General features: G+C 63.9%; 1 protein-coding gene across 5 annotated transcripts in view; it reads right to left on the bottom strand.

The window, feature by feature from the left end:
• Positions 1 to 1,904: 1,904 nt before the first annotated feature.
• Positions 1,905 to 22,412, bottom strand: part of WNT7B (Wnt family member 7B) — a 50,010-nt gene continuing 29,502 nt past the window's right edge. For all 5 annotated transcript variants that reach the window (XM_026019780.2, XM_026019777.2, XM_072742984.1 and 2 more), the window contains exons 3-4: positions 10,232 to 10,503; positions 1,905 to 4,330 (exon numbers count right to left, since the gene is read on the bottom strand). In XM_026019780.2, coding sequence (XP_025875565.1) covers positions 3,851 to 4,330; positions 10,232 to 10,503 — 752 coding nt within the window. In that variant the 3' untranslated portion in view covers positions 1,905 to 3,850. The remainder of the gene's footprint in view (positions 4,331 to 10,231; positions 10,504 to 22,412) is intronic.

Genomic DNA, 22,412 nt, shown 5'->3' with positions numbered 1-22,412 from the left:
CTCAGCTCGTGAGCAAAGTGTGGGCAGGCCACGCAGAAAGAGGGAGGCAGGCTTGGCGGGCGCTGCTTGCTCCCTTAGACCCGCTCCAGAGAGGAAGCACCTGCCCAAAGCCGCCTCTGGGCTGTCAGGCTGTCTCAGGGCAGGAGAGCCAAGTGCAGAGCCAGGGCCCCGGAGGTCAAGGCCAGGCATGAGCCACCAGTGTTCCCAGGGCCCAGCTCAGGGCAGGCCTAGCCTCCAGCACCACAGAACAAGCGGGTGAGCGAGAAGTGGACGGATGGGTGGTCGTCTCCCACAGGCGGCCTCAGCCCGCTGCCTGCCTCCTGGAGCACTGCGAGCAGGCGAGTCTGGAGAAGGAGCATCCCTGGCAAAGGTGGAGAGGCAGGGCAGTGCCTGGCATGCCGGGGGCGGGGGGCAGCTCGGGGCAGGGCGGCCGGAGCCAAGGGGGGTGGGCGCCCGGGTGGGAATGAGCCACTTGGGGGGTGGAGGCTCCCGGGGATGCTCCTGAAATCTTAGCCTCAGAGGCGGAGCCCAGGGCGGGGGGTCAGGTGGGCCCCCAGGCAGGCTGGGCGGTGTGGGCTCCACGCCTCGGGCAGGGCCCCTCGGAGGATGTGCCGGGCGGCCCTGGGAGGCCGGGGCCGGGGTTGAACCATGGCCAAGAGGTAAGTACAGTCTGGGCACCGGGGCCATGGCATTCTCGGAGCTCCTTCCTCATTCCTGGCCCTGTGGGAGTAGCTGGACCCCGGCGTCCCGCTGCAGCCACCACCGCGGATTTGCTTACCGTCTCGCAGGGAACCGGGGCCTCCTGCCAAACGGCCCAACCCAGGCCTGGGCCCCACAGGCCCCACTAACCACCAAGTGCTGGCCCAGGCCACCTTCTGCTCTCAGAGGGGGAAACTGAGGCCAGATATTTGGTAGGGCCACCCCAGAGTTTGTCCAGGCCTGAGTGTAAGATGGGATGGGCTTGGGCTCCAACGTCAGGACTTTTTGCATCCGTCTCCCCATCTCCACACCCTATGGGGACACATCCTCCTCCAAAAGCCCACCAGGTGGCCCCTCCAGTGGGATCTGGGTCCGGGGCCAGGCTCCGTGGGTGCCCCGGCGGGCACAGTGTGGACAGGGGCTTGTTTGATCAGCACCCGATGCCAGGCTGCCGGGACAGCGGGCAGTGGCCAAACCGGCCCCGCCACATGCCTTCCGGCCCTCAGCAGGAATGCCATTCATCCTCCTGTGCTCACACGGTTACCACAAGTGCGGAGGGCTGGTGGCACCCGGGCCTCTAGGGAGAAGCAGCAAGGCCTGATGGCCAGCCGGAGGCTGCCTGGCTCCCAGGGGCCTCGGGCAGCCTTCCCACGCCCAGAGAGGTCCAGGGGCACCCCAAGGGGGGCACCTGGGCAAAAGCCCACCAGACCCACAGGGATCCTGAGACCAGCTGGGGTCAGAAGCAGAAGAGAGACACAGAAGGTGACGGATGGGACCAGGGCCTCCTGGCTGCGGGTCTTCCCCGCCAAGCCCCTATTCTTCTAAGAACAGGCCCCACCCAGCCCCATGAGCTGGCTCTGGCACCACAGCCATGGTCTCCTGTCCCCATGCCCTGAGCCCAGCCTGTCCAGAGAGTCTTCAGGGTGTGCGTCCAGCCACCACCAGTGGCCCTTGCTCGGTGCGGTGGCCCTAAAGGTGCCTCGACACTTGTACGACTCAAGGCATCACTTGGGACCTGGGCGAGGTGTGAGGATGGAGGTCCATGCGCATGGTGCCTGCGCAGCCTGCAGGGGGTAGGGAAGGCAGAAGGCTGGGGGGCCAAGGGGGCTTGGGGCTCAGGACTCGTCCTCACTGCACGGCACCAACATCCCCACCTCCAGAGGGAAGAACCACAGGGGCGTCGCGGGGGCTCCACACACACTCACTTCTGATTCCAGCTTTATTGGAGCCGGGCGCTCCCCTCCAGGGAAGGCGGGACACAGCGCATCGGAAACCCCCCAGCTCTCCCGGGGTGGGAGCGCTCCAGGGACACACAGTGTCCCGACCGCCGCCGGCCAACCCGGGCAGCGCTGACCCCCCCCTTCGCCCGAGGGAAGAAGGAGGAGGGTCTCGGCGGAGGCGCCTGGACAGTGCGCTTGACTCGATGGCATCAGGGGCCCCAAGAGTCTGTTTCAAGCAGAAGGAGGAGCCTGGCTCGGGGGACCGCACGGGGCTGTCCCCTCCCTCCAGTACCCAGTGTAGGTCACAATAATTTAAAAGACACGATAGACACTTCAACGCTATATAACAATATAAGTTAACCAGGTTCCTTAGCAGAGGGTACCCGGCCTGTGGACTCGGGAGTGTCCGGGGACCCGGGGACATGGGGCCGGGGGCAGGACCTTCACGGTGGCCTGGAAGTGCCCGGAACAGCAGCTGGTGGAGCATCCTGGCATCATCGGGGGCACGCAGGGTAGATGCCAGGGCCAGGGCCCAGACAGTGTCACTCACCCCAGGCTAAGGTCTAGCCCACCTGGCTTGTCAGCTGCCTGAGGACACATTTCCACAGGTTTCTGCAAGAAAATGCCCGAAGTGCAGGGCGGGGTGGGAGGGGCCCACAAGCAGTGGAGGGCACACCAGAAGCCGGTGGCACATCATCCTTGCTGGCAAGTCACCTCCTTATGCCTCAGACTCCCCAAGGGAGGGTGGGAATGTTCTCAGGGGGGTGGTGTTCACCTGGGGGAGGTGCCTGGGGGGCAGACACCTGCTGGGACAGCAGGCAGGGCCCTGGCCGAGTGACACCCTGGATCCAGCCTTCTCAGCACTGGAGTCAGGGCCAAAGGAACAGGCCTGGACAGGGAGGCCACTAGAAAAACCCCGGCAGGCGCCTCTGGGGGTGCAGGCTCCCCGTGCAGCTGGCAGCAGGGTAGGAGGGGCACAGCCAGATTCTTCAAAACATGGGCACAGTCTCACACCACCATGGGTGTCCCCAGAGCATGTCTTCCAGGGTCGGGAGCCCTGGCCAGGAGGTCAGGACGTCCGAGCCAAGGCAGGAGCCTCCGCTCATAACTTCGGGGTCTCTGGCTGATTCTCGAGCCATCCCAGGCCTTGGTGCGGGTGGACACCCCTGAGCCGCCCCCACTGACAGCCCACTGCCAGCACAGAGCTGTCCTAGGGCTCTGGCTGGCTCCAGGCCGGGAGTGGGCTCTGTAAACTGAGGGCGCCAGGCTGGCGGGGGTGCGGGGAGGGTGACAGCCTTAGGAGACAGGGGACTCCTGGAACCTGACGTGGGTGACATTTGGATTTGATAGGGTTTTCAGAAAAAGGGTCCCTGTCCATGGCTCTCCTCGGAGGCCCTCTCGGGTGCAGGGCCAGAGGGTGCTGTGCACAGGGCTGCTCCCTCGGGTCAGATGCAGGGACAGGAAGCAGAGGGCCACGGGGTGCACTAACACGGAGTACAGTCAGGACTGGCTATGCCTTAGTGCTAAGAATTCTTTTCTGATACTAAGAGAACATAAATAAACCTTGTCAACATCCGCCCAGACCACCCGGAGGCCCGGCGGCTGCCACGGCCGGAGAAACAGTCCCGCGTGGGGTGGGCCGGCTTGGCATTTCCAGGTCCCTCGGGCCGTCGGTGCCACCAGGTGGGGGAAGGGGACGCTCGGAGTCTCGCCACTTGGCTTTCCAGGAGGGTTCACTTCCTCGGAGAAAAGAACAGAGCTCACTGGGCCCCAAGGGACAGCAGTGCCATCGGCATCGCCCTCTCGGCTGGCCGGGTCTCGGGGACAGCTCTGCCTGGGGAAGCGATGACAAGAAGGGTGGGAGGGAGCCCTGGGGGGCGGGGGGCCAGCAAGGGGGCACCCTGAGCGGTGTGCCGAGCCGAGCAGGGCGCTCACTTGCAGGTGAAGACCTCGGTGCGCTCGCTGCAGGTGTTACACTTGACGAAGCAGCACCAGTGGAACTTGCAGTTGCACTGCCACACCTTGGTGTACTGGTGCGTGTTGTAGCCTCGGCCGCAGCACATGGTGTCGCAGCCATCCGCGCCCGGCGACGTGCGGTTGCACAGGCGGCCCTGCGTGCCCACACTGCCCGTGGCCGCGTCCTCCTCGCAGTAGTTGGGCGACTTCTCGATGTACACCAGGTCCGTCTCCATGGGCTTCTGGTAGCTGCGCAGCTGCTTGATGCGCAGGAAGGTGGGCTGCCGCAGGCGGCTGGCCCGCACCACCTCCACCTGCACCGCCGCGTTGTACTTCTCCTTCAGCATGTGGCCCACCTCGCGGAACTTGGGCAGCGTGGTCCAGCACGTCTTGGTGGTGCATGAGCCCGACACGCCGTGGCACTTGCACTCCAGCTTCATGCGCTCCTCCAGGACCTGCGGGCGGCAGGGTTCAGGGTGTGCAGACCCCCCATCTCCCACCTGGATGCCCCATTCCCACCCCTCCAGGACCTGCGGGCGGCAGGGCTCAGGGTGTGTGAACTCCCCCCTGTGTGAACTCCCCCCGCCAATTCCCACCTAGTTGCCCCACCCCTACCTCTCCAGGACCTGCAGGGACAGGGCAGGAGCTCAGGGTGCCTGGGCGGCCCCCACCTGCCCTAGCCTCCACCTGGCCCGGAGCTGGCTCCCCGACTTCCAGCTGCAGGGCCACACTGAGTGCCTCCCCTTCCTAAGCCTCCGTCTCCTCCGTGTAACAGGGCTGCTGACCGCAGATCCCTACTGCAGAGGACCCTGTGAGGGTCCGGTGAGAATGTCCAGAACTTGGCAGATCACAGCACATGTTTACCAAACCTGGTTCACTAAATTCTCAGAATCCTTCCCGTCGATGCACTGAAGGGGAGGCTGAGGCTGGGGAGCCCCGGCGTGCTGCAGCTCACAGGGCAGCACATGGCGAAGCTGGTGCTGCACCAGCCAGGTGGGGAGGAGGGGCCAGACGGTGATCCAGGCCTGGCAACAGTGGGTGCTTACTAATTGCAGATCTCCTCCTCTCCATATCTGTACCCCCTGCCCTCGTGCCTGGGGTGGGGCCTGGCATGTAGCTGGTGCTTAATAAATGGCTCTTCAGTGAAAGCCTGAGGTTTGCACGGAGCTCTGTGCGTGTCTGCAGAAGGACAGAGGGGGTGGACCAGCAGGGGCTGAGGGCACGGGTCAGCGAGGCCCAGGTGTGCCACCTGCTGGGAAGCCGGCCCCCGACACTGTTGTTCTTTCTCCCCAGCTCCCTGAGGGCCCGCCATGGGCGCAGCCGAGTGTTTTCCTTGGGCCTCCCTCCATGCTCCCGGAAGGCCGATTCCCAGAGCCAGCCCTGACCCCAGGTACTCATTTACCTGGATCGAAAGAGCCCTGCCAGCCAGTCTGATTAAAGATGGGGAATCATTAGCTGCCGCCCCACGGCTGCAGAAGGGCCATTTGTCAGCTGTCCGGGCTCCGCTGGCCTCACTTGGGGTGTCCAGCCCTGGGGGATCTCGGCCACCCCCTGCCCCCTGGGCCAGAACCCCAGCCCAGCCCGGACTAGCAGCCCCACAGTGAATGAATGGATGAAGAGTGAATGAATGAAAGGAACCTCCCCCTGGACGCGTGAGGCTCTGGTCCTCAGCAAGGACCTCAGGGACCCATAGCCTAGCACGGGGAACAGAAGGGGAAGCCCATGCACACCAGCAAGTGTGGGGGCCCTGGGGGCCGCCCCTGCCATGGGATGGGGGCTTCCTGGAAGAGGGGTGCCTGCATCGGGTGTGGATGGAGAAGGGGGAGTTCATCAGGCAGAGAGGAGGGTGTTCCTGAAGGGTCCAGGGCAAGCAAGGTCTGCAGAGGTGCAGCCCACCTGAGCATCATGTGGGTGCTGGTGGGCTCAGTCAGGTGCCCTGGATGTGGGGGCTGGCTGGGATTCTCTGCTCCAGCGTCCTGTGGGTGATGTCCTGGGGCAGGTGGGGAGACCCGGGAGGCTGGGATGGGGATGGGGAGGAGGAGGGGGAGGCTGGTGGCTCACCAGGGGAGGGCTGAGCTGGGGAGGGCCCCAGCACCCCTAGGAAGGAACATTCCGAGCTGGAATTACAGGGGTGTCTGGGTAGGGAGCATGGACCAGAAGCCCACTCTGGGGTGGGGGGTCTAGGTGAAGGGTAGGGCCTCCCTCCAAGAGAAAGCCTCCTGCCGCTCTCCCCGCAGTCCTGTCCATCTGGGTCAGACCTCTCTTGCTCCTCCCTCCCCCTTACCCCACGTTCATTTTGCTTCACCCTCCCCCATCGCCAGCAAGACCCTCCCCCACCAACAGCCCCTTCAGGAAGCTTCTCTCACCCCGGCCACACTGCCTGCAGACGGAGAGCTGACCAGAGGGATGCCCCTCTCAGAGTCCCCGCATGGGGAGCAGAGCACCCCACCCCAGGCTGCTGGCCCAGACGGGCCATGATGGCCTGAGACCCGCCAGGGCTGTCCAGGCCGGGTGGTCCCCGCGCCCCCACCACCTGCCTCCTGCCCACCCACCCAGGCACAACCAGACCCCGCACAGCCAGGCCCGGGACAGCCGGCAGGTGAAGCCGATTGGGCAGCTGTCTGCAGAGCAAGGAGCCGCATCCTCGCTTGGCTGGGTCCCCCTGGGCCCGAGCCTCTCCTGGGAAGTGATCACAGGATTCAAGAATGTGCCGTTTCCGTCTCCAGCGCCCTCGAGATAAGAGTGACAGCGATGGTGGCGCCAGCCCTGCTGCCCCAGGAGACCACCTGGGAGGGTGCAGAGTGACCCGGCCTCGCCCAGAGGAGTGGAGCCTTCGTTTCCCCCCGACCCAGGTCGTGTGGGGGTGGGGTGGGGGGCTCCAGGAAAGGCCAACCTGGCGTTCTTTCTGGAATAAGAGCGTGGTCCGTGCCCTGAGAACAGTGCTCAGTTGCCGGCCAGGCTGGGGGGTCACGGCATCCTGGCGCCCACGGAGGGCACTTCACACCCCACTCAGGCAGCAGCCTCGGGCCATGGAGGGTGGTGGCGCACACCCTGTGCCGTGGCCTGCCTCACACCCTTGTTTCTGGGTGGTGGCCTGGCCCTCCGTGGGTGTGTGGGGCCCTGGGGGCGAGGCCCACGCCGGCTTCACCCTCTCACCCCGGCCGCAGTGTGAGATGGGCGTGGGCATCAGGTGAAGCACCCGGGCCGTGGGGGCCCAGGGGGCCAGCGGCTTCTTAGCTGAGGACTTTGCACAAGTGACCCCTCCTCGGACCCTGGGTGCTCATTGGGACAATGGGGATGATGTGCCCCCTGGGGCAGGACCAGCCTGGAGCCTAGATGTCAGGTGGGGCCTGTGCCCACCTGACGGGGGTCCTGCCCTAGCTCCCGATGCTTGGGGCCCACATCAGCGACGGTTTGAGACCTCCATCCCCCGCGAGAGGAGCCCAGAGCCATGCTGACCACAGCCCAGGCCTTCCCAGCTGGGCAGGCTCCTGCCTTATGGGGTCAGTCCATAGGAAGATCTGCTCAGATATCATCTCCTTCCGTGCCTGCTGCTCTCGCCCCTCCACTCAGGCCCACACAGCAGGGCAGCTGCTCCGTAAAGGCCACACTGCCCACAGCGGGGCTGGCCAGCGCAGCCAAGGCCTCGATCTCGCAGAAGCCGGTGTGAGCGGGTCTCCTGCTCAGCCCATCTGACCCTGGCCCACCGGGCATGTGGTGGGCTGAACAGTGTCTCCCCATTTGGAACCTCAGGATGTGACCTCATCTGAAAATAGGTTTTTGCAGGAGTATCTGAGGCTCGAGATGAGGTCATCCTGGGCCCCAGGGCGTCCTAACCCCAAGGACACATGTCCTTGTGAGGAACAGAGGAGAAATCACTCAGAAGTGGAGACCTTGTGCAGGTGGAGGCAGACAGGATGCTGAGGCCACACACAAGCCGGGGAGCCCCTGGAGCCCCCATGAGGCCAGCAGGGTGCTTCCCTGGAGCATCAGAGGGAGCCAGGCCCTGCTGACACCTGGATCTAGGGCTTCTGGCCCCAGAGCTATGAGAATAAATCTCTGGGGCTTTGAGTCATCCAGGCTGTGAGACTTCCTGTGGCACCAGAGGGCTGGCTTCCCACTCAACTTGCTGAACTCTGGGACCCTGGAGGGGCAGGGGGGCCTAGACCAACTATGATGGGGACCAGGGCTCCCAGCACCCAGGTGCCCAGTGAGGATCTGGACTCAGTTCTTCCGGAAACCTCAAAAGCCGGGCCCTCCAGCCCACCCCAACCACCATGATCAGTGCCTCTGGGGGCAGAAGGACCCCTGCCCCCCAGGGTCACTGCTGCCACCACCAGTGGTCCCTGCCAAGGCCTCAGGCCACATGTGTGCCCTAGGGCTCTGGGAGGACAGTGGGGGGCTGTTGGAGGACAGGGGGTGGGGGGTGCGAGGTACATCACTATGCACATGAGCAGAGGAGGCTCGGAAGGGGCCTCGCAGACAGGGGCAGCGCCAGCACCAGAATCCCATCCTCGGACTCGGGTACAGCCCTTCCCTACAGCCCCCCTGCCCTGATGGGCCCTGACCCCCTCCCCGGCTGCTCCCCTACTCGCCATCTCACTTTACAGCATCACGGTTCAAAACCTGACGTGCTACACTGTATGTTGGCAAATCGAACTTAAATAAAAACAAATGTAAAAAATAAATTAATTTTAAAAAAAAGAAACCCCGACGTGCTGATCCTGCTACACTCAGGCCCCAGCCCTCGAGCCGCTAGCGAGCGTCACTGCCTCGGGGACCTGCCGTGACACCTGTCGCCCAGAGGCCCATCCAGCGCGCCAGCCTCCCCGCCTGCCCGCCCACCCTGAGCTGGGCCAGAGGCCTCCCTGCACGACACATGTGACCTGAGGCCCTGCCCGCAGCCCTGCTCCTGCTGCGCTGGTCCCCCCGCTGCCCGCAGGGTCCCTCCCCACATCTCTGCTGCCCATGGGACGCTCCCCCACCAATGCCTCCAGGAGCTCAGGCCTCTGGGGGCCTCTCCCGTGAAAGGGAGACCGCGAGCCCCTCCTCCCAGGGGTGCTGGAGAGCCCCATGCCCCTGGGACCTCAGCCGCCACAAAGGCTCAAGGGCAGTGGTTCCATCCAGGGCCTCGGTGCACCTCCTCCTCCAGGGAGCCCTCCCCACACCTCCGGGGAAATGAGCCTCGCCTGCACGCGGTGTGTGAGCCCCTTGGAGGCTGCGTCAGGCCTTCCTTTACTCGTCCGCCATCCACTCCTTCCTTCGGCAAAAGTTTAATAACCACTGACTGCTCTGCATCCAGAGGATGAAGTCGATGCCCTGGCCTGGCGTTCAAGGCCCGCTCAGAGCCAGCCTGTGCGGACCCCTTAAGCAGCCCACCCCGGGCCCGCTCCCTCGGCCTGTGCTCCTGTCGGCGCCCGCTCATCCTTCGAGGCTCTGCCCCGATGGCAGCACCCCAGAACTTCTGCTCCCTCCCCGGGGTCTCCAGCCCCCACACCCCCCTCCCCGCCCATCATGGGTGCGGCCCAGCAGGTGCTCCCACCGGGGCTCCCAGCCCGGCCAATGCCTGGCACAACCCGGGGCCCAGGAGCATTTGTCGAGCGACCGAGTGAGCAGCTGGTGGCCTCGGCTCGGGTCCCGGGGCAGAGGGCAGGCAGGAGTGTCCCCCGCCTGCAGAGACCCACAGGCCCTGGGGTCGTGGGCGCGGCCCCCGGGGCTGGGGAGCCAGGCCTGGAGAGGCGTTCCGCTCCGCTGGCGCCCTATCTCGGGCCATCTTGCCGCCACGGCGGCCGCGCCTCCCCGCCCAGTATCTGGGGCCCTCATCTCCCCGAGGCGGGGCCGGGCTCGCCCCGACATCTGCCCCAGTGTGGCGCTGCCCCACCCCCCGGGGGACGCTGGCTGCTCCTGGGGAACCCCCCCCCACCAGCCGGCACTTCCCACCCCACTGAGAACAACCCTTCCTCCAGTCCGTCAGCACACTGGGAGCCAGAGGCCACCTCCTCCAGGAAGCTTTCCGGGCCTGCTGGTACAACTCGTCTGCTCCCAGGGCGGGGACACGTGGCCCCGGGGGCCTTCCCCACACCCCACACCAGCTTCTGGTCTCAGCCCTGCGGCCCAGTCTCTGGGGGCCGCGTGCGTGTCACCTCCCTGCTCCCAGCCTCTGGAGTGGGAAGGGTCAGGCCGGGTCCTAGGGCTGCCGGGAGCGTCAGAGGGATGCCATGCCCAGCGCCCCCACACATCTCTGGGGTCCAGGCCCCCAGGGAGCCCTGGGAGAGGCTCCAGACAGGGAGAGAGCCCAGGCCAGGCCGCCCCCCCACGCCCTGCGCCCCGCATCCCGCGCCCCGCGCCCGCCCTACCTTCCTGCCGGCCTCGTTGTTGTGCAGGTTCATGAGGCGCCGCGCGTTCTTCTTGATCTCACGGGCGTCCACGAAGCGCCGGGAGAAGTCGATGCCGTAGCGCACGTCGGCGGAGCAGCCACCCCACTTCCAGCCCTCGGCCTGGTTGTAGTAGCCCTGCTTCTCGCGGTCACAGCCGCAGTTGCTCAGGTTACCCTGGCTGCAGGCGGCCGTCACGGCATGGGCCACCCCGGCCGCAGTGATGGCGTAGGTGAAGGCCGCCTCGCGGCTCCCTGCGGGGCAGAGGGGGCGCCGTGTCAGGCCCTGTGGTGGGACCCGGCCTCGCCGCTGGCCCTCCCTGAGCCACTGGCACCCCAACGCGGGGCCCACGGATGCGGATGCTGGCCGATGGACAGCGGTGAGGACGCTGCCTGCTGTGTACAGAGGGCGCTCACCGCACACCGGCTGGAGAGGCGCAGTGCCCCCAACCCTGGGAGGGGCAGGTGGGTTTGTGCCCCTTGCCCCTCTGCCCTCTGCTCCTCTGCCCCCTGCCCCCTGTCCTCTGCCCCCCTGACTCCTGCTCCCTTGCCCCTGCCAGCCTCCGGGCGCTGCCCCGCGGGAACAGCCTCTTGTGCTCATCTCCACAGGGCACTCACCCACCTGCCCAGAATCAGCAGAACCAGCAGAACCCACGCCGCTCAGAGCACCCCAACTCCAGGCTCTTCACTGCGGCCTCCCCGTGTCTGACCACCACCCACTGTCACCCTGTCATCACCAGGCCCCAGCTGTCACGGAAGGTGACATTAGGCCTTAGGAGAGGGGGGGTTTCACGGTCCCTGCACTCTGCACACACACCTCATGTCCTCCTCTCCTCCAGCACCCCTGCCCGGCGCAGAGGCCCCCCTCCCCAGATGCCTAGACTTGGGCACTAGTCCTCCCCAGCTCCCTCATGCTCCATCCCCAGCCAGGGGGTGCAGAGTACAGGTGGGCACCTGAGCTGGGGAGGGAAGGCCCTCAGTCCCCCGCCCAGCTGTCTTTCCCTCCCTCTCTCCCCGTTCTCTGCTCCCAACAGCCACCCTTCCCTTCTGGTGCTGCTCCTGTGCTCCTGGGGGGGGTCTCCTGGTCTTCATAATGGAACTTCCTTCCCTTCCCAAATCCTACTGAGCTTCCAAGGCTGGTTCAATGCCTCCTCTTCCAGGCAGGCTTTGCAGACTGCCAACCAGAAGCGGGCCCTGGCTGGCCCCCTCCCTCAGTCACAGATCTGACTCTTGCTGCAAGTGATGCTGCCCACCCCAATACCCTGCTGCTCAGCCCTCCTGGATCCATGGGGGCCCCTGGCCTCCTAGGTGGATGGGTCCAGGGCTGATTCTCCTGGGCACCCCGTCACCCCAGCCTGGCCTCTCTTGCCTACAATCCCCAAGGTTCCTGGCAGGCCACAGGCAGGTCTGAGTGGTCCTCAGCAGGTGGCACTGTGGGCATGGAGCTCAGTGATGTCCCTGTGATGGGACAGACCCCGCACCTGTGACCTGGAGGCCCCAACACGCCACCCAGTGTGGCTGGCCGCTGTCCCTGTGGGGCAAGAGTGATCGCCCCAGACTGAGAGAGGGCTGAAGGTCAAACCATATCCCTTCCATGAGCATCCATGAGGCACCACCTGCATGCCTGCTGGGAGTGGCCTTAGTGTGTGCTCTGGGGTCCACTTGCTCACCTGCCAGTCTGCTGGGGGAACTCACCCACAACCTCCCGTTCCCCTGGGGGGCTCTCCCTCTGTCCCTGGGAGGCTCTCCCTCCTGGGCTGAGGACCAGGGTAGGACTTGCTGGTCTCGGAGGCCAGTGCAGAGGAGGCTTTGGTTGACCTCCGCCGCCAGGAGGGGCCCCAGCCTCCTGGAAACGTCCCTCCTCTGACAAGAGCTCAGGGAGTCTGGTGTCAGGCATTCCTTCTGCCCCAGCAAGACCGGGCTCTGCAAAGGACACAGGCCGCCATGGCCTTCTGCCCAGCTTCACCTCCTCTCTGGGCCCTGCCCGCACCTGCCCCCTGCCCCGCCTGGGGTCAGTGCACAGCCACCCGGCACCTGCCAGCCGATGGCCTGAGGCTCAGCTCTGGGAGAAACCTCTCAGGTACAGTTGCCTCTTGGGGAAGGGGCACCAACCTCTGCACCGTCGGGCCGGTTGGGGGCTTCCAGGCAGACATAGGGTCGAAGACAGGGACAATCTGGGGCTTGTCCTCCCCAGCTCTAGATTAGACCAAGGCGATCTGAAGGGAAGGGCTTTGGGCTATAGAGCTCCCTGCTGTTGGTGTTGCTCAAGCCCAGCGGGGCCTGCCAACACGGGCACATGAGGCATGCGGGCCAGGAGGGCGTGCGGTCAACTATGTCGGGGGATCCAGGAGAGGAGGTGACCACAGGGCTCTGCGAGAAGGGGCGCAGGGGCCATGGAACCTCAAAGGATGTCCCCAGCTGCCTCTAGGAGGGGGCTAGTCAGGGAAGGCTTTCTGGAAGGGATGACACCTTAAGTAAAGCGAGTCTTCACAGGAAGTTAGAGTTAACTCCCTGGGAGTGTATATGAGTGCGTGTGTGGTGTATGTGAGCATGTGTGCATGTGGCATGTGTATGGGGACTGTCCACGTGGCATGTGGCTCTGGGCAGGGGGTGCGTGCCCTCCTGGCGGTGGGCATGGCAGGAGCAAAGGTGCAGGTGTGAAACAGTTTGCTGATCTAGTTCCAGAGCGATGAGCTCGAGAGTAATAAGGAAAGAGGCCGCCGAGATCTGGGGGTCAGGGTCAGTGTCGTGGGTGGCCAGAGACATCCCCTGAAGCAGATGGTACTTTCTCTGCGTGGCCTCTCTGCAGCGAAGCGACTTTGGGCAGAAGAGACAGGAGAAGAGACGCAAACAGGCGCCCCTGGGGAGGAGATGCCGCCTTTGGACCACCTGTGGACCCGCCGGCAGGTGGATGCGGGCCTCACAGAGGGCAGGTCACAAGCTCGGGGCCCAAGAGGTGGGGTGGAAACCTCAAAGGTTGTGCAATCACATCAAGAGGCCTGGCCGATGGAGCCACAAGTCCCAGGACCCACAGCTAGGACGCTGTGGGCGTTCCCTCCGAGGTGCTGGACCTGCCACCCAGCCTGCCTCTGCCCCAAACTCCCACGACCTGCTGTCCCGAAGCCCCTGGGCAGGCAGGCAGGGAGGCACAGAGCCCCCGCCCGTGCGCTCGGAGGATGTTTCTCGAAAGCCGCCCTTGCACCCTCTGTGCGAGTTCCTGGCGTCCCCCGGCTTGTACCCATGCCCGGCACAGACTCCCGGTTACTCATCAGTTACTCACAGGGCTGCCACTCCTACTAATTCCTTTTTTATTTGGTTTTAATGAGCCAAACCCTCTGTCTCGCCGTGAAGACAAAGGCGGAGGTGATCAGGGAGCCAGGGGTAGTTTGCCGAGAATCACGGAAGGTGACGTTAGGCCTTAGGACGGGGGGTTTCACGGTCCCTGCACTCTCCACACACACTTCATGTCCTTCACACGACAGCCCCCTGGGGTGGGGGCCACTGAGCCCTTCCGCAGACCTGGATGCGGGCTCGCAGTGTGTGCCGGTTTGGGGGCCTGGGGACCGTCCCCTCCCGCAGTCCTGCCTGGGGCCTCCTGGCCAGCCCCAGGGGCACCGCCTGGCATCCTCCTCCAGAGGAGAACAAGTGGGCATTGGGTTTAGGAAAAGCCCCTCCAACCTGTGGTCCTTGCTCAGCGACCACTGGTGGCTCCAGGCCTCCAAGGTGACCTCAAGCCCCCTGAAGCCCGGCCCCACCCATCCCCACCTACCCCACCCCCTGCAGCCTAGCTGGGCCAGGCCCCCCCAGGGGGCAGATGCAGCTGCCCACAGCACACGCCACTGTGCCTGAGTGCAGAAGGCCCCCCTGAGGTGGACACTAGTCCGCTGCTACCCAGAACACCTGCCCAGGTCCACGTGTCTACACCACCCCGCGCTCTGGACGCAGCAGGGACGCACTTGCTCCCAGGAGCCCCGTCAGCGTGAGGCACCCTCCTCTGGCCGCTTGCCAGGCCCTTGCCCTCAGGCTGTAGGGGTGGTGGGCAGGACCCATGTCTGATTACTTTGCGTGCCCCCCACATTGCCCACAAGTCCCACACTCAGGCAGGTCTGGGGCTGGGTGCTTTACACGCTTTGCCTCCTTTATCTCCACAGCCATCCTCTGAAATCAGTCCAGTCACTCAGACCATCTCAAGGAGGGGAACACGGAGCCAGCCTCAAGGCAGGAAGCGCTTTGCTCCAGGTGACAGGGGCAGCGGCCATCAGAGCTCAGCAGCTGCTTCAGGTGTGTCTGGTGATGGGGAGCCGGGTAGAGGCTGCACGGGTGGTCTCTGGGGTCCAGCAGGTGTCCTGGAGGGGCGCCCCTTAGTCCCGGGAGGCCCAGAGGCCCCTCCTGAGATCCAGAGCCCACGTCTACATGGATCTGCACCCTCGGACACTGGAGCCAACAGCAGTATCCAGCAGGATCCCTGGAAAATTCTAGGAGCAGGCAGGCCTCACAATGGCTGCCCCCCCCCCCCGCCCCTTGCCTCGTAGCCTCATGAGTCCCGGGCGGCAGGGGGGGGGCGGGTCCCTGCACGCACCGGCCCTGAGACAGGCTGCTTTTCTTTCCGTTTCTTTGCTCGGCAGGTCAAGGCGAGAACCAGAAGCCCTGCGAGGCCCAAAGTTCCAACAAAGCAGAGAGAATAGCGGGACACCCAGGGTGAGACAGGCAGGAGAGCCGTACCTGCTGTATGGCTCCAGGCAAGTCACACACCCTCTCCGAGCCTGTGTCCCCCTCTGTAAAGCCCAGGGCTTCCAGGACAGGCCTGGACATCACTCTACTCCGTCCCAGAGCCTGTCAGCCCTGCCCAGCTTCCCCCTCCACACATATTCTAGAAAAATCCAAAATATCTAGAGCAGTAGAACCTTCAGAAACCACTGCCATGTGGGTAAACTGAGGCACCGGGCCACCACCACCCCCTCGGGGACCATCCAGCACTATTCTTTCTTTTGTATGGGTTGTTCAAAGTCAGGCCCCCACCGACCCTGCTGGGGACCAGGCTCAGAGAGGGGGGAGATGCAGCCCCCCACCCGCTTCATGCCCTCACGATGCCAGGCATGCCTTGACACCCAGGGTGAGGGGCCTGCCCAGGACAGCAGGACCTAGACCACCCTGTCAGCCCCTCGCCTGACCCACGGGAGGACACTCGGGGCCAGGCGGATCTCTAGGAGCAGCTCCTGGAGGGGACAGACGTGCCTCCTGAGCAGAGCGGGGCAGACCTGAGCTCCGGCGCCCTCCCGAGGCAGAGCTGAGGGCCGAGCCACCCCCCGCCAGGCCACAGATGTTCCCCTCTGTCCACTCAAAGTTGCTGCCACTTCGGGGTGTGGCATTCTATGTTTAGAAGGCTGTAACTGAGCTCAGGGTGACCTGATTAACTGCAGGTCTGGGAGGGAGGGTGTGGACGGCACTGGGATCACTCTTGGAACGCGAGCCGAGACTCTGGGCCCCCCCGAGCTGAGGACCATCCAGCGCCGTCCTCTCTGTCCCCACCTGAGAGCAGCTCACACTCCCAGAGAAGAGGTCAGAGCCTGACACCTCAAGTTCACGTCTAGACCCCCAAACAGGCCAGTTGGGAGACCTCGGACCAGTCAAGGGGCCCTTCATACCTCGGTCTCCCCACCTGCCAAATGAAGATAATGCTCAGATACAGCCAAGTGGCCGTGCCAGAGGGCCCCAGGGACAGGCCTGCCCCCCACAAGTGATACGCCACACCAGGATCTCCGTGGGTGTACCTCTGCCCACCTGCACACACGTGTGGCCCTGGGCGTACATCTGGGCTTGCACACCACCATAGCTCCCGTGAGTGTGAGCGAGTGCGTGCTTCCACGTACATCCCGTGCTTGTGGCCAACACCGTTCAGTTCCCCTTGCCCCTCTGCCAACCTGTACCGGCCCCCCCTTAAATACGGCATTCTCTATAACTCAATAATAAAAAGGCAAATAACCGATGAAAAATGGGCCGAGGATGCAAAAAGACGTTCCTCCGGATGGTAAACAAACACCAGTAAGCTCGCGGAAGATGCTCAACGTCACGAGCCATCAAGGACCCACAGTGAGATGTCACTCCACCCCCACCTGGGGTGGGGATGAAATAAGACAGACGACAATAGTGTCAGCGCGGACGCAGGGACACCTGAACCCTCATGCGCTGCCGGGGTCGGGACCCCGGGGGGTGACAGATGACAAATGCCATAGTCCCTGTGGAAACACCTAGGCAGCTCCTCAAAGGGTTAATCATAGAATTGCTACAGGACTCAGAAACCCCCCGAAGGGTGCAGCCCTGAGGGAAATGAACAGGTGTGTCCACGCAGAAACTTCTACGTAACTACGCCCCAGCGTCCATCAGCAACGAACAGATAACCAAGAGGTGGGCTGGCCCCCAAACGGAGGAACCCCCAGCCATGGAAGGGACTCAAACACGGACACACGCTGTAGCACAGAGTGAAAGACGCCAGTCGCCAAAGGCCATCTGGTGTAGGATCCCACTGGCGTGAAGTTTCCAGAACAGGTCCATCCCTCAGGCACAGGAAGCAGATTAGTGTTGCCAAAGGCTGGGGGCTTGGAAGATGATAGCCAAGGGGCGCAGCGTTCCTTTTTGGGGTGATGAAAATGTTCTAAAACTGAAGGCGGCGATGGGTATGCAATTCCATCAAGAGACTAGAAACCATGGAATCGGACACTGACACTGATGAATTGTGGGGTACATGGATTGTGGTCCCACAAGCTGTCAGGAAGACACACAGCCCTTAGTGGTTTTTAGGGGTTGCACATGACCTGTCCTCTATTTAGACACTCACAGTTAGGATGCTGGGCTCAGAGGAGGCAGGTGACTGGCCCAAGGTCACACTGCAGGCCAGCCATGGAGCTGGGATCTGAGCCAGGACCCCAGAGTCACACTCAGACTGTTCCCCACCAGCCAGATGGGGAAGGCGCACTGTCCTGCCTCCCACCCCGGCTGGCCGGCGTCAGCCCCTGCTCTCCTCTGTGTTACCGTCTGGCCCCAAGACCAAACACAGCCTGCCCTCCTGGCCAAACCCCCAGAGCCCCAGGGGTGAGGCCCCAGCTCAGGGCTGAGCACCCAGCCAGGGCACCAGCGGCTGGGAGGGGGTCCCCCGAGAGCATAGGCAGCAGGCCGCAGTCAAAACCAGTGAGGGTCAGCAGGACAGGTGACTGAGGCGGGCCAGGGAGGGGGAGACCCCACATGATGAGAGACACGAGCCATGCACAGGTGCAGGGAACAGTGTGTGGGCAGAGGGCACTGCCATGCTAAGGCCTCCAGGAGGGAACGGGATGGGCATGAGCGGTCGGACCCCGCAGACAGGGTCAAACATGAAGTGGTCCCCACCGCATTGACTTGGGGAGCCCATGGGAGGGGGCTGGACTTTAAGAAGAGGAGGACAGGGGACATTGAAAAGTCCCCTCCTCTGACTGTGGGTGGCACAGTGGGCACAGGGCACCAGGGTCTGGGTAAGAAACACAGGTGGCCTGCTAGGTGGAGGTGAGGACGGCTGGGCTTGGGACGTAGTCTTGAGGCTGGAAGCGAGATCAACAGTTGGGCTGGGTTAGGGTTCAGGGAAAGACGTGTCCGGAAGTCTCCCGACGTGGGGCCTGGGCAGCTGGTGGGCCGTCACTGGGAGAGTGGGGCAAAGGACCAGGTTTGGGGGAAATCGGGAGCTGCCTCAGAACCACAGGCTGGGGGGCCCCAGGGTACAGCAGAAGGGAGGCCGGGGAAGCTGGGCGCCCAAGGTGGATGTTCATCACCATCACAGGGGCCAACCCAGATGGAACCATGGCTCCTGGGTGACCCTCCCTGGCCCCTCACTCCCCTGAGCCTCAGTGTCCCCCCATAACATGTGAGGCCAGTGCAGTGGGTTCCAAACATCTTTAGCAGGGAGCTTTGGATCTCCCTGAGAAGCAGGTCAGAACAGGGGCGCCGGGCTGAGATCCGGCAGGGACATGGGATGAAGGCCTGAGGCCTGGCCGGTGGGATGCTGCCGGCTGGTGAGTGCATCTGAGCCCCCACTCCTGCCCCACGCAGCCCCCAGCCCTTCCCAAGCTCAGAAGTAGGTGCAAGAGTACCACCCCCCACACTCAGCATGTGAGTGGAGGGACTGAGGCGAGGGAGGCCAGGAGACGCCCCAGGCCACGCAGGTGTCACCCAGGCAAGCAGGTGCAGTGCCCACGTCTGGGTTTTAGGGGGCACGGGAGCTGGGGGCAGAGGCCCAGGGACCCAGGGTGGGGCCAGCGAGCCGCCAGGGGCATGTAACTCCCCGCCTGAGCTGTACCCCAGCACACACGCGGCTCAGGCTCGGGGGCTCCAGCGCCAGAAGGGACGACAGGGGCCAGGCAGCCTCAGAGACGCTGCTAAGCCGGGCAAGGTCCCAAATCCCTATTTGTGGTGATGAGGAGTGGGAGCCCAGAGTCCTGGCCCGCCAGCCCCCTCCCCCTGCCCCAGCCTGGCCTGTGGTTCCCCTGGGGGCCTGGCCTGGACCACTGGGGTCCGATGCAGGTTCTGCCCCGTGACAGGTGGGCAGGCTGCCCCCCAACACACCTGTGTCTGCACCTGTCTGGGGTGGGGGGTAGTGAAGTGCCCTCCTCGTAGGGGCCCATGCGTATGAGTGAGTTAGCACAGGGGGGCAGCTTGCAGAAAGTGCTCCAAGCGCGTGGACGGCTCTCACCCCCCATCTCAGAACCGGCTGAGACCCTGGGCTTGGCACAGGTGCACATGGATGCGCCGAGGCTGACTGGGTGCTCTGGGTGTGCCTGTGTGTGTGTGTGTGTGTGTGTGTGTGTGTGTGTGTGTGTGTTGTCCTCTGTCCCTCCGTCTGTCCCTCTTTCTTGGGTTCTCTGCCTCCCTTTCCCGCTGTCCCCATCTGTCCCTCTGCCTCTCCTCCGCCCGCCCTGCCCTGGCCCCCACCCCAGCTCACCTGTGGCTGAGTCAGTGTCTCCACACTAAGCTCTTTCCTGCTCTTGTCATAAACACAGCACTAGAAAAAGCCACGCCAGGTCCGAACACGCCGGCACCCCCGAACGCCCGAGGCCTTTGTTCTGACCCAGTGAGGCCCTCACAGGCCACGCAGCGGGCCTCCCAGTGGGCCGTGCTCCCCTGGGGCACAGGGTCACCAGGCCCAGAGTGCGCAGAGCCTGGCTTAGGGCCACACGGTGAGGGGCAGCATGCGCCTGAGCCTCAGGCTCTGTGTCCCCAGCTGGGACCTCCTTCCAGGAGCTTTTCCCCGTCCCCGGAGCTCTGGGGAGCCTGGGAAAGCCTCTCCTGCAGCCCTGGCTTCTGGCAGCCCCTCTTGTTGGGGAGGTCAGTCTCCCATAGCCCGCCCTCGTGAACATGCCCTTGTCCTGGCTCGTGGCAAATCAGCAACTGCTTGTGTGGGGACCTGGTGGCATCAGAACCCTTCCTCCCCCAGGTAATCCTATGGCCTCCAGGCACCGGAGTCCTGCCGGGACACAGTGCTGGACTGCTGGGTTCAAATCCCTAGGCCCCAGCAGTCTGTGACCTTGTGGGTGTCATCAGCCCCCCACACCCATCCCCGAGCCTCCGTCTCCCACCTATGGTGCACGGACAGCAGAACCTGGATGAGCTCTATGGAAGGGTCCGCCCGCAGCTGGCCTTCCGGGGGGGGGCTGCAGCCATAGCAGAAAGGAACGATCCGGGGATCCCTGGGTGGCTCAGCGGTTTGGCGCCTGCCTTTGGCTCAGGCCAAGATCCTGGAGACCGGGGATCGAGTCCCACATTGGGCTCCCTGCATGGAGCCTGCTTCTCCCTCTGCCTATGTCTCTGTGTTTTTCATATGAATAAATAAATAAAATCTTTAAAAAAAAAAAAAAAGAAGAAGAAGAAAGGAACGATCCTCTCAGCAGGGAAGCAGGAGGAGTGGGGCTTGGAGACCAGCTGAGGTCGGCCAGGCATTGGCTCTCAGAGGCCAAGGGTGAAGGCCCACCCACACTCAGAGGCCCAGAGCCCAGAACCCTGGACCCCGTGGGCAGAACCCCAGTGTGGGCGCTGAGGAAGTGGAGGATTTTCCTGCCCCCCATCCCCAGGAGAGACCCCGCGTCCCAGCAGAGCCCTGGCCCCAGCCTCAGCTCCCGGTGCGGGAGGGCACGAGCCCGTGTCCAGGTCCCGGGTGCGACCAGGACACCCTGCGCACGAGGTTCCAAGAGCAGGGCCAGTGGCCTTCACTCCACCTGCCGGCGCCCGGCCCCCAGGACCCACGTACAGCGGGCACTCAGTGCATGCAGGCCGAACACCAGGGAGCGCCAGGGCAGTCGCCCGCACACTCCAGCGCTGCCCCAGGGAAGCAGCCAGCGAGGGACCCTCTGCCCTCACCCTGCGCCGTCCCGCCAGAGCCAGAGTCAGATCTGGGTTCAAGGGTCCACGCCTGGCCTGCCCAGGCTGACTCAAGAAGTCTCACAGGCGCCACGTGTGTCACTGAAGGGAACCGAGAATAACCAGGTGGACTTCATCTTCACGACATGGTTTATTTGCCCAATATGTCCAAACGGGACCCCTGCAGCATGTGCGCGTTGTGAAGATGATTTAAGAGAGATTTTGCTTGGACAAAAGATTTTGCCTTTGGATGGCTCCAGAGCCTGTTGCGTGTCTTACACTCACGGCGCATGTCAGCTTGCCCTCCTCCCCCTGGGCACCAATGTCACACGTCACCTGAGCCTGGCCGGCAAAACCCCGGGCAAGGCGCCCCGGCACATGGCCGTCACCCCAGAGTCAGGCCTCCCCTCTGAGGTTCCTGCCTGAAGCCCCAAGACCTTCCCTCCTGTCTCAGACACTCGGAGGTAAGTCACTCTGTGCCCTCGGATTGTCCCAGAGCCCAGGGCCTCGGCCGAGCCCCTACCGCAAAGCAAGCCGCCAGCCCCAGGCAGCCACATGAGCCAGGATTAGGGGCGGCCCCTATGCCTGGTCATGTCTGAGGCTGCACATGATGGGCGGGACTCAGTGTTCCATGGCAGCTCAGGGAGGCGGGGGTTCTGGAGTGCACAGAGCTGTACCCCCTGTGCCCGTGCCAGTGGGTCCCACAGGGCTCAGGGGTATGCTGGCTGGAGGGTGCCAGCGTTCTAGGGAAGTCCCTCTCCTGCTCAGAACCTTCCCCACCTTCCGCGGGGCCCTCGGGGTCACTGCACCCCAGCTCCGCCCCTGCTCTGGGCCCAGATCTCCCAGCTCTCTGGTGTAGCCTCCTGCAATTCCTGGAAAGTACCATCTGCTTTCTGGCCTCTGGGCCTTGGCCTTGCTGTTCCCTTTGTCTGGAACCCCCTTCCCTGTGCTCACCCCAGGCTGGTCTGGGTCACTCTGATTCTCTCTCGGGTCTCAGTTTACATATATCACCCTGTCAGGGGAGCCCTTCCCACAGTCCCGACTCGAATACGGTGCCTGTAAGAAACGCTCTACTTTGCTTGGGGTCATGGGGGGCCCAGGCTTTTAACAAGCATCCCTGGAATACAAGTGCACCCCCCAACTCTCGTATCGTGCCCCTGCCCGCCCCAGGGCAGAAGACAGCTGAGCTGGGGACACATTCACCCTCCCTCCCCGAGCTCACTGCCAGCTAACAGGAGAGACAGGCCAGGAGGAACCTGGCTACAAGCAGCCCTCGCTAAATGAGGAAATAGGCCCCAGGGTGGGCTCCAGAGGATGGAGGCCACCAGACATGAGGTGACACTGTGTGGGGGGTCCTGACTCCCTGAAGGGAGCTGGACAACTAGCACCTGGAGGGGGTGGGGCCTCAGAGCAAAGCCAGTGCAGCAGCATCATAAGAAAGATCTAGCTCATCTGGAGTAGTGAGCTCCTCGTCCCTGGAGGTATGCAAGCAACAGCACCAGGTGCTGGAAAAGGGGATGGAACTTTGCACAGGGGTTCGTTTGCCCATTGAAAGGTTTTCCCGTCAGTTCTCAAGATTTAGGCATGGCCCAAGGTCACAGGCAAGGCCTAAAGGGGGCCGTCCCCACCTACCCAGGCCATCCCCCCACTTGGGGCCAATCATTAATTGGCACCGCTTGAGTGGCCGCTCCCACGAGTGCCCCCGGCTGCCTGCCAGCTCATGGCCCATCTCCCGTCTCGTGCCCAGGGCAGCCGCATGCCTCGGCCCCACTTCCTGCTCACGACTC

This window comes from Vulpes vulpes, chromosome 16, assembly GCF_048418805.1.
Source record: "Vulpes vulpes isolate BD-2025 chromosome 16, VulVul3, whole genome shotgun sequence".
NCBI lineage: Eukaryota > Metazoa > Chordata > Mammalia > Carnivora > Canidae > Vulpes > Vulpes vulpes.
Note: the sequence above shows the minus strand (reverse complement) of the source record. Positions and strands in the feature narration are given on the sequence as shown.